This window comes from Schistocerca americana, chromosome 1 (assembly GCF_021461395.2).
Source record: "Schistocerca americana isolate TAMUIC-IGC-003095 chromosome 1, iqSchAmer2.1, whole genome shotgun sequence".
NCBI classification, from domain to species: Eukaryota; Metazoa; Arthropoda; class Insecta; order Orthoptera; family Acrididae; genus Schistocerca; species Schistocerca americana.
The window spans coordinates 718158490-718170754 of NC_060119.1; the positions used below are offsets into that span (position 1 = coordinate 718158490).

Genomic DNA, 12265 nt, shown 5'->3' on the forward strand with positions numbered 1-12265 from the left:
GCAAGAGGAGATCAGTTTCTCTGCATGAGCCGGTGATGCTGACGTTAAAATTCCTGAAGAAGCTAGAAGAAGTAGAATTCTCTACCGCAATTTCGAAATAAGCGTAAGTGAAATCATATATGATACAAGTGATGCTAATTATGCTGTCCTGAAGAAGGATTCCACGAAGGCAAATTAAATATCTCTATTCTGTATTACATCAATTCTGAGAAGTTACAGGTAATGTTTTGGTAGTCAGACGTGTTCGAATCTTAGTATATTCTTAGAAATTACAGATGTGGCTACTGAGCTATAATTTAGTTTGTTTCTGAGTCACGATTTTCAATTCAGTTTTTTGAACTCTAGCAACAAACAGGTATAGACTTTTGTGCCAGCGTATAAAACTCTATTCTGAACTCCAGACAGGGATTCATAATTTATCTGGAAAGTTTTACTTCTAATTTTGTGATAGCGGATTCTACACTTCACCACCCATTCACTTTTGTTTTGAAAAACGTATTATGTTAGAAAGAAAAACAAGTGTATGAATCCCTATGACCCTGAAGGCACTGCTGCAGGATCTGTCATTATCAGCTGAACATAATATCCCGCCTACACCTCCTTTGGAATAAATAGGGCCTAACACTAAAAGCTTCACTGTCATGTAAGATTATGTCATAAGGCAGTACTGATTAAACGTATGCTAACAATCCCTTTGTCGGCAACGTAATGTGAGAGATTTCTAAGTTCAAAGCAAGCAGAACCGCAAATTTTGGTTAAGTTATCCACTTGCTATTGTCACCTCAGTTTTACGAAATGGTTTCCACCTGCAGCGTCTTGGAACTGGGTACAGCTTTTTGTTAGTATCTGCAGTCATGTCCGTCAGTTGTAACTTCTCTGTTTTTTATCGCATAGGTAATTAAATGACGTTGTGAAAGACGTGTAATATTTATTGTTATCCATAACATAAACCTTAAAATGTATTTCATGCGATTCAGCTTCATTGGAATCACTTATAAAGCAGAGTGGCTTAAAATACCACAAACTTGGCTTACATATTCATTCATTCCCAGCGTCTGATAGAATAGATTTCGTTACTTTGCTTAGCTATTTGCGGTAAACAATTCGTAACTTTTTTGCCATTTCTCTGTTTGCAGAATGGTCAACTGCTCGTAATTTCTGTATTAAAGAGTTTTAAAATTCACTGTGCACATACAGTAGAGACACACTCGACTGAACCAACAAGCTGACTCAAACACGTTTCGCGCGCCGGTTTTGAGGCTATCTACTGTTTATAAGCTACGATTTGTGTGTACAGATGTGGTTGGTGGCCACAGAGTTGAGCAGTTTTATTCAAACCTCCATTTCCAGGTTCTGCGCACGTCTGGTATCTGTGCGAACCTTCAGTCCACTTGCGACGATCTGTCCTGCAGATGTTTCGTGCAGAGACATTTGCATACATAGATCGTTGCATTTGGACAGGCTTAAACTACGTTTTTTTTCAGTACGCACTCTTTAATCGCTATGGAACTATTACATCAATACAGTTAAAGTACAGTGTACAGATTCTCAAGTAACGTGAACACTCAAAGGGACGTTAGTTTTCATGCGCTAGCCATGCGGTCTGTGCGCAGTCTGAGAAGGGATTTTGTTTGCAGTTTGTTAATGGCTGAAACAGAAATTCGTTCTCAAACTCATAATGATGTTAAATAAAAACTAAGTTTAAAAACGACTGTAGTTTTGTTTTTACTAATCGCGTGTACGAAAGTATCTCTGAGTGTTTTATTTACAATAATGTCTTTGGAAGAACTAGCAGTGGGGAAATTGGCAGAGTTTTGAATCTGTTGTTTGTGGTTTCTAACTTCCTGGTAATTTGAAGAATAGCGTAATATTGAATAATCTGCAGTAAGTGAAATTTGTACGCGTTTTTGTGTCGTATAACACCTGGTATCAATGGATGGTGAGTGGAAACCAAATGAAGAGAGCTTGCAACAACTGTTGGAAATGGGAATATCGAAGGAAGATGCAGAAGAAGTATGTGCAGCAGTATTTTTTTGTTGAATGTTTTCTATAAAGTTTCATTTCTCTTAGTGACACTTTCAGTTAGCATTATTCTCGATTTATTTTAATGCTGCGCTGAAAAAAAAACCAATAAACCATTGTTGGCATTCCCAGGCCGCGCATTTAGCTACGCCTCATTTTATGACAATTTATTCCTGTCGAATTTAATGAACGACGAATTGATATTTAGCTCTACATATTTATCAACAGTAAGAGTATTCAGAATTATTTAATTGTATGTATATGCCGTACTATGCACCGTTCAGTATTTTCATTTCTGTTGTCAAATTTGTATATATTATTCATAGAATTCATGTGGGTAGTGTTAGAAAAACGACATTGTTGGCTATAATCATGGACATGACCTGAGCTCTAAAGTATCGAAACGAAAGATTATGTGGAGCCAGTTTCGTGACTTAAAATATTGTTCCACTGTGTACTGTTTTCCCACATTTTGCGTTTTAATCATTTTCATGTACTCATTGAGTCTTTGTTTTCAATCAGTATGGTGCTAGCTTACATTTTGTACTTTTGTTTACATATCGTAAGAATACGAGTATAATATTTTTTGTGCTTGGGTTACGCTAAACCTCAACCTTTTGCTAATACCAGATTTAAAGTGATAGAAACTTTTAGTGGTTGTAGGAGCATAAGATGTAGTGGTGGTTGTGGTCTTATTCATTAGAGGATCACTTTTACCAGGGTATGGTAACAACATATTTCATTTTATACAGACATTTACATACAGTTCTACTTTACCATGAAGGAGACTTATCAACCATAAGCTTATAGAAAAGCCATCCAGAATTTGCTTGATTCAGTTTAGGGAAACTAAGTGAACACCACTCAGGACGGCTGCATGAGGATTATAGCTTCAAACCTTTTTGTTATAAGACCATTATATTAGGTGGCATGCAGACCATGCTGATTGTAGGCTTCAATTTTGTTTACAACAGATTGCCATTAGTTTCCTGGAAACTTTTGAGAACGTCGATGTAAAATTTTGCTACACAGGAAAAATTATAGGTTGGCACCTACTGTGGATGTTTTGTGAAATAATAGGTGTGTTTTATTGTTATTTACTTGTGTTACAATTTTTTCCACAGACCCATACTCACTGTTGTCTCAGTAATTCTTCACTGCACAAAAATTGTTACTCATAACATATTTTTAACTGCTTATAAATAAGTGTATTTAGAAATTTTTTATTGCCATTTGGTAATTTATAGTGCAGTTTTACTCCTTGGTAAAGAATGACACATGTGGTTTTCTTGGTACACACCATTCAGTCTAGATTTAGGTGAGTGTTTATGGGCAGAGCTGTTGATGTAGTAGATTCCAAGGCTTTTTATATGTGTAATTAGTTGGTTGGTGTAGGTCTGCTGGTATGTTTTAGTTGAAATCACATATAAAAAGGTTTTGAACAGATCTTTAAACTGAGCTTGACTACAATTTTTGATTATTGTTCTTGTAGCCCTTTTACAAGATTGAAATGTCTGTTCATAATTGCACTACTGCTCCTTTTACTGTCTTATAGACAGCAGTGGGAACAGCCCAAGACATAATCTGTGAGTGATGTTTACGTTTTACCAGAAATAATTCCACAGTTAATAATTGAGTATGCTTGCGAATAGAATGTAACTTACAGGTGTTGGCCGTTAGGCACTGAAGATAGGGCTATGGAACGTAACATAGTGCTGACATTCTGTTTGGAAAAAAGATAGAAGCTCCAGTCCTTTATAGTGCTCGATTCATTGACAATTACCTCACTTTTGTTAAACAATAATAAAGCTCTTCTCTTTGCTGTGTATAAGGGAAATTTTATGTCTCACGGTATGGTAACATCGCAGGTTAAGCAATCCAAACACCAAGTTGTTTTGGAGGGAAAATAAATCGTGAGGTGATTGATGATGATCTGACAGCTATTTTTACTGGTTTTTACAAGGTCAGCCTTATTCAGTGTATAATTTGTAACACTTACAAGTTAAATTTACTGATACCTAATAATATATGTGAGTAGCCCATGATACTGTAGTAAGTGAAGTGACTTATTGTAAATAAGATCAGTCCTAGCTGCTAATTGTAAGAAGGGCTGTATAAGACTGGTACATCATTTTCTATGATTTTCCGGTCTTTGACACTTCCTGTGCAATGGTTTTGTTGTTACACTGAGTTCAAGACATAAATGACAAAAAAAAAAAAAAATAATATCTGCTGGACAGTGTATAACGAACAATAAATAAAATGAAGAGACTTCACCCACACACTCGTCTAAGAATATATTACAATTTTTGTTCTGTCTTGGGTATCTGAACAAGAAATCTATTGACCTATGATATTTTACATTGAAAAGTAGTCAACTTTGAGTTAAATCTATCCTACACAAACGTCCTTAGAGTCGGTACCAAGTTCTCCTTGTGATACTGTTAGATTCATAGTTTAATTTCAAAAGTCAATTATTTACAAATTAATTCTGAAAACCATATGGCAACACATAGTGTAGATGACAGCATTTTTGTGCAACCCATATCATAGCGATGGCATCAGTACGTAACAGTGAAACTGATATTTTGTGCGATGATTGTGGCAAAATGTGTATCTTAAGAGGGAGGCAATATTAATTGCTCTAATTCCTCACTAACCAGCTGTAATTAAATAATGTGTGCACTGGTGGTGTGTCGTGTCAGCACCAGTTCCTGTGTTTCTGTTCTAACAATCCCTAGAACTGATTAATATATACTTATATGTAGCATGTTGCTGATGTGTTACTTGGGGCTGGGTTGTGAGTTTTGCAAATCAAGGATATTGAACTATAGGAAGAGGAACACTGGGGAACCATTATCATCACTAACTTATTCTCTGTTTATATTGGCTTGCCCGTTTGTTATCTGCTTGGATGTGATGTTTTCTCCTTACTGTGTACCTGGAATTACGGAAGCGTCCGATCCCGCCTGTCTGCTTTGACCCATGACGTCACAAATATGGGGGAAACGACCATAAACCATGGTTCCAATATGGCGCATATAAAGTCGGTACGTACACGTCATGAGGACTAAAATACATCGAAAAACAAACACACACACACTTTCCACAAAAAGCCTAATGACACTAACGGGAGAAGTGCGGGAAATGGGGTGTTTTTGGGTGGAGGCAAACTAAATATAAACAGATTTAGATACCCACCCCATACAAAAAAAAAAAAAAAAAAAAAAAAAAAAAAAAAAAAAAAAACCCAGACATCACAAAACTCCCCAAATACCACTAAACACAATATCATCTGGAATTGGACACTTCCCTTGACCTATATAGCTCAACAGCAGCTCCCGATCCAATAAATTAGGATCAAACACTTCCCTTGGCCTATATAGCTCAAAAACATCTCCCGATACCAATATCAACATACACAGCCACACATTGAGATCTAACACTTCCCTTGATCTGCGCATTGTCGATTTTATCCGTCATATCCATTCCTGAACAAAAACAACAACCGATTAATTTTACTAAAATTACCACATGATGTACAGCGAACAACACTAAATTAACCTTCACACAAAATCGTTAATTCACTGAAACGAATTCCACTACAAACACAGCAGACACTCGAACAATTCGGGTTAATGAGCAAAAGCAAACTAAGCCCATTACACCACACAAATGAAAACCCTGAACATACCACCAGAGAGCACAACAAACCACAACATCTACAAACACGCCACACTCACAAACCAAACTCCACGCCATCATGACTTCACGCGCGACAACACCCTTAACGTCACGGGTCAAAGCCGACGCGTGGGGTTGGACTCTTCTGTCGACCCGTGTACCTTGGTTGTTTGATTAACTCAGTAAGGAGTGCACTTTGAATGGTCTTTTATATAAGTGTGAAGTGTCACTGATGCAAAGAAAACTGGAGAGAAAGATTGTCCATATTCAACTACCAATGGCTGGAAGACTTACTGTGTCTTAGAAATTGATAAATGAGCCTTATAATGGGATACCTGTTTTGAAACAACATTTCAAAAAGAGCAAACTCAAGGGACTATCCAGTTACTACACAACTCCAGTAATGGTCTTTTCCTAAGAGTGTGTACACGTGCGCATCCCATACACGTTATGACAGTAGTTCTGCACAAAGAATGTCAAAACGATGTGTGTGTATTGTGCAAAACCCAATAAAGCATTTATACTTCCATTCGGTTTCGTTGGCTATATTTACATGGTGTTAAAGAATTTTTCATAAATATTTAAATGCAGAGATAAAGATCTCTGCATAAAAATTGGTTTGAACACCGTAGTGCTTTACTAGGTAAGGTCCTATTGGAGATGGTATCGGCATACTGGGGCCAACTCAGAACTGAAACCTAATCCTTGAGATTTTTAGTCTGACACTTAGCCATAGAGCCACACCCGTGCAGTTATATTAATAAATTTGGCTTACAAATGTCATTAAAACATAGGAAAAATTTCTGATGTTTGGTGTTAAAGCTACTTAAAATTTACAAATTAAGGTCCGACTCCTAAAGATTAATCTGAAACATCTGAATAGATATCATTGCTTTGTATCTGAATCAGACAAGCTCCAGTTTCAAGCTGATAGATTGCATTAATGCAAACATTTAGAAACCTTGTGCCGAAGGATTATAGCATCAACAAAAGCAATTACCTTGGTGGAAGGAAAGCTAAAGGTGAATGATCCCTGTTGCTGAATTATACGTACTACCCTTGTACTTCTCCCTCGTCACTAACTGAAAAGCAGCATACTTTCAACGCCCAAAACCTGCTTCTAACAAAGCTGGAGTGTCTCATACCGAACTTGTCAGACAGTTGACCAGTTGTATTCATTTCACCTTTGTGGATATGATGCATTAAGGAGCTCTGCCTCCATATATCCCAGTGGTAAAGTGGTTCAGATCCTCATTTTACTGGAAATATGTCTTCAGTACTCAGGGAAAGGCAGTCACTTTGGCAGTGCTAACAAGATTTTTACCAGTACTTTTAATTGTACTATTCTATGCTTAAAGTAACTGCTTAATTGATGTGTGCCCACGATAAAAATCATTTGACCTTTTCTTAGTTTGGGGCACCATGTCACATTTAGCTGTGATCTTAAGTCTGAATTAATACTCAGCAAGTCAATATTGATTATAAATAGGTCATTTAACTTACACTGAGCCAAGCTTGTGAAATGCATTGATCATATTATGAATCCATTCCAAGCAGTATTAGTACAAGCACAGTTATTTTGTGGATTTACTGCATATTTAATTTGACTAGTGTTCACTGTATATCTCCTCCTTCCCCTCCGTCTCCCTCTCCCCATCTGCCACTTGGGGTGCCAGAGGTGACAAAACTTGACTATACTGGATGTATAATGACTAGTTGCAAAATTGACATTGGTGAAAGTATGCGGTAATAGAAGCCAAAACGTTCCACCAAACAAATAATTGTTTATGTATGTTGGGAGGCACCACTGCCTCGGATATCAATATTGCCCTTGTTAGTATAAAAGCACTTGAAATGTAAACTTTTCAATTACGGCCTCATCCAGTTGCATTCAAGTGTCTCCCAAAACCTACCTTAACAATAAATAAAATGCTATTTCAGCGCATATATTTTACTATTTAGGTTTCATATGTTGTCCTCACATAAATATGTTAATAGCATATTTCTCTTTTGTGTTGCGTACCAAAAAAATTTGACTATCTTTACCCATTTTCAACTACTCTCAGGGCAGTTATTAATTTGATTACATGCTGATAAGGTTTCATCATGTGAAACAACATACACAGTGAACTGTGTCTTATGTTTAATACATAAGTAGAAGATAAGATTATCTGTTTTGTATTTCTGTCCCTATTTTTTTGAACTAAATTGGAATAATTTGCTAATTATGTAATTCTATTATCAAACTAATAGAATAAGAGAAATTTTATATCATCATTTTTATTGAAGCTAGGGCAGTGCAGTAGGTCTAGTTCTTTCTGCTTACTGTCAAAGCTTTTTAAAGATTACGGGAATGAAAGGGAGATGAACTGTTTCTTCTTGTAATATTTAACACTGAAATAATAATTAGAAGTTTATTTCTGTTACAGAGGAATTACTTTGCAGCACTTAATTTAAGAGAACAGACAATCTGTTTTCATGGTCACTAGATTTATATTTATTTTTAAGGTCTTATCAAGAGCTCAGAGATAAGCAACTGATGTCTGGGGAAGGCAGGGGGAGGGGGAATACCATATGATACATCATTTGTGTGGAAATGTTAGACTTAGATGAAGCTTTTGACAGTGTTGACTGGAATACACTCCTTGAAATTCTGAAAGTAGCAGGGATAAAACACAGGCAGCAAAAGGTTATTTACAACTTGTACAGAAACCAAATGGCAGTTATGAGTCAGTGGGCATGAAAGGAAAGCAGTGGTTGAGAAGGGAGTGAGACAGGGTTGAAGCATTTCCCTAATGTCATTCAATCCATACGTTGAGCAAGCAGTAAAGGAACCAAAGAAAAATAATCTGGGGACAGAATTAAAGTTCAGGTAGAAGAAATAAAGCCCTTCAGATTTCCTGATGACATAGTAATCCTGACAGAAACAGCGAAGGACTTGGAAGATCAGTTAAAAGGAATTGACAGTATCTTGAAAGGAGGACATTAACAAAAGCAAAACAAGGGTAACAGGAAATAGTCAAACTGAATCAGCTGATGCTGAGGAATTTTTATTAAGAAAAGAGACACTACCAAATTGAATCAGGTGATGCTGAGGATATTTTATTAAGAAAAGAGACACTACAAGTTGTAGATGAGTTTGCTATTTGGGCAGCAAAGTAACTGATTGTGGTTGAAGGAGAGAGGATGTGAAAAGTGAACTGGCAATGCAAGAAAGTTTTTCAGAAGAAGAGAAATTTATTAATGGGGAATTTACACTGAAGTAACAAGTCTAGGGATAGCAATATGCACAAATGCAGATGGCAGTAGTATCAGATACACAAGGTACAAAAGGACAGTGCATTGGTGGAGCTGTCATTTGTATTTCAATTATTCATGTGAAAATGCTTCCGAAGTGATTATGGTCGCACAACGGGAATTACCAGACTTTGAATATGGAACGGTTGTTGAAGATAAATGCATGGGACATTCCATTTTGGAAATCGTTAGGGAATTCAGGAATCCAAGAGCCGCAGCATCAAGTGTGTGCCGAGAATACAATTTCAAGCATTACCTCTCACCATTGGCAATGCAGGCTGGCGGCGTTTGCTTAGCGACCGAGAGCAGCGGCCTGTGGGTAATTGTCAGTGCGAACAAACAAGCCTGAAATAACCACACAAATCAATGTTGAACATACAACAAATGTACCTGTTGGGACAGTGCGGCAAAATTTGGCGTTAATGGGCTATGGCAGGAAACGACCAGCAAGAGTCTGCAGTGCTTCTCCTGGGCTCGTGACCATATCGGTTGGACCCTAGACGACTTGAAGACTTTGGCCTGGTTAGATGAATTGTGATTTTAGTTGGTAAGAACTGCTAGCAGGGTTTGAGTATGGTGCAGACCCCATGAAGCAGTGGACCCATACTGTCAACCAGATACTGTGCAAGCTGCTGGTTACTCCCTAATGATGTTGGCTTTGTTTACATGGTATTGGCTGGGTCTTCTGGTCCAACTGAACCAATCACTGACTGGAAATGGTTATTTTCGGCTTCTTGGAGACCATTTGGAGCCATTCGTGGACTTCACATCCACAAACAAGGATGATTGAATTTTTATGGATGGCAGTGCACCATGTCACCAGCCCATAGTTGTTTGTAGTTGGTTAGAACAACTTTCTGGACAATTCGAATGAATGATTTGGCTATCCAGGTCACCTTACATGAATCTCATCAAACATTTATTGGACATAAATTATAGATCAGTTCGTGCGCAAAATCCTGCACCAGCAACACTTAACGCAGTTATGGACGACTGTAGAGGCAGTATGGCTCAATATTTCTGTAAGGCACTTCCAGTGACATGCTAAACCCATTCCATGTCAAGTTGCTGCACTACGCTGGCCAAAAGGAGGTCTGGCACAATATTAGGATGTATCCCATGACTTTTGTCACCTCATCGTATATTTAAGTGTTGGGAAGACTTTTCTGAAGGTATTTGTGTGAAGTGTAGCCTTATATGGAATGCAACATGGATGGTAAACAGTTGAGACAAGAAGAGAATAGAAGCTTTTGAAGTGTGGTGCTACAGAAGAAAGCTGAATATTAGGTTGGTAGATCACATAACTAATGGGTAGGTATTGAGTAGAATTGGGGAGAAAAAAAAATTCTGGCATTAACTTGATTAACAGAAAGGTTCAGCTGATAATGCTTGAACAGGATAGAGTAGTGTGAAGAGCTGCTTCAAACCAGTTGTCGGACTGAAGACAACAACATCAGCATTAACAACAACAGCCCTTAATGATGCCTGCTTATGTTTGTGTGTAGTTTAATTGATAGCTCTTTCTTATTTTCCTGGGTGAAAATCTAGTGTTGATTTAATGGCTGAATAACTCGTTTTAATGTTTTTTATTTCTCTTTCGAAAATGCAAGTTTTTAATCTTTTCAGAAACTGATATTCAATGAGATGGGTCTGTAAACCATTTTAAGAAAATTTGAAAAGGGTTGTCTGTTTCTATAGAAAATAAATGAATAAGTATATGAGGATAATCTTAGGCCTTACTAAAATATAAAGTGATTGTCATTGTTTAATATTAGCATTTTTTCTAAGCTAATGTGTTAACTATGTTAATGCAGGCACTGAGGAACACTGGAAACTCATCAGTTGTTTTTGCTGCTGATTATGCATTTGCAAAGCAAGATAAGATTGACCCATTTCTGTCTAGAGTATACCATATACCAGAAGGCTGTAAAATGGTATTTGTTGTAAACACTGATCTTGGCATGAGCATAGGGAAAACTGCGGCACAGGTATGTGGCTCACATTATGTGTTTTATTTGTGTGTGTGTGTGTGTGTGTGTGTGTGTGTGTGTATCCCAACTTTTGCTGAGAATACAATCATTTTAAAACTTATTTATGTAAAATTGATGCACATGCCAAATGAGTGTATTGCTTGGGATTGGGCAACAGGTTTCGGGGAGAAAGAGAAATAGTCAGTTGGTGTTAAGTCTTGAACTGACTGTGTTGATAAAATTCCATTATTACAAAAACTAAGGATTGGAATTTGCACTGAATGGTAAACACAGTGAGTGCTTTACAACTTGTGACTTTATTCAGAGAATTCTCTCGACCTAGTATACATTTGCACTAATTGAGTTGTGTCCACTAAAGACCAAGACATTACATAGAGACATTGACTAACTAGCACTGATCCTTCAATTAAAAGAACCTGTCTGTACTAACAGAATCTGCACCCACAACACAGCTCGCAGATGTCCTCAGCTACCCAGCTAGAACTCCATCTACTGTTCTGTGCTACTGCAGATAACTGTGCTCAGTCCTGCTCACCAAAAACTTCAGCTGTTTCTGCCAGTACTGCCATCTCTCCACTTCCACTAGGACCTGCCTGTCTTATCTATTCTCTACTCCATTCTTCTGTAACTGCTGTGACTCTTCCTTTGGAGCATCCAAGTTTTAATCAACTTCCCCATTGCTACCACCAGTCCCTGACGTGGCATAATGTTGAAGGTTCTTAGCCATCTCATTGGCTCTGATTATGTATTGTTTTTCAGAAGCTGATTGGAGGGAAGGAGGGAGGGATCTGATGTAAATTTGTCCTTCTGTAGGTTCTTAATGATGTATATGTGTCCCTTCCAGAGACTCTCCTCTATATCTCTCTTACTCCTACTCTGAAATGATATTCATGGCTTACAGCATTATTTCAGAAGTGCAGCTGGCATTCTCTGTGCCACCACTGACAGAAAAAGATTTTCTTCTACATGACTTGAAGCATCTGACACTCCATGTAAGCCTGTTGTGATCTGGTGCTCAATACTGCCTTCATGCCTTGCCTGCCTTGTAACTTTTCCCTTGATGTGCTGTTGAAGTTTTCCTGTTATTAACTGTTAAGACTTGGCTGTCATTTCTGTGGATACAAGACATATCCCCTGCCGATGTAATTGACATTATGCCTCAGAGTAGCATCAATGAAAACCTTTATTCATCCTTACAATGTCTCTTTTACAGTAATATCTTGCATACATAGTCAGATATATTCTAACTCCTCATTTATTCTTTTAGAATA

General features: G+C 37.5%; 1 protein-coding gene across 1 annotated transcript in view; it reads left to right on the forward strand.

Annotated features, from left to right (window-relative positions):
- Nucleotides 1-1757: 1757 nt before the first annotated feature.
- LOC124545077 (probable peptidyl-tRNA hydrolase 2) overlaps nt 1758-12265 on the forward strand; it is a 70881-nt gene continuing 60373 nt past the window's right edge. Inside the window, exons 1-2 of the mRNA XM_047123888.1 lie at nt 1758-2013; nt 10818-10991. Of these exons, the coding sequence (XP_046979844.1) occupies nt 1933-2013; nt 10818-10991 (255 nt within the window). The 5' untranslated portion in view covers nt 1758-1932. The remainder of the gene's footprint in view (nt 2014-10817; nt 10992-12265) is intronic.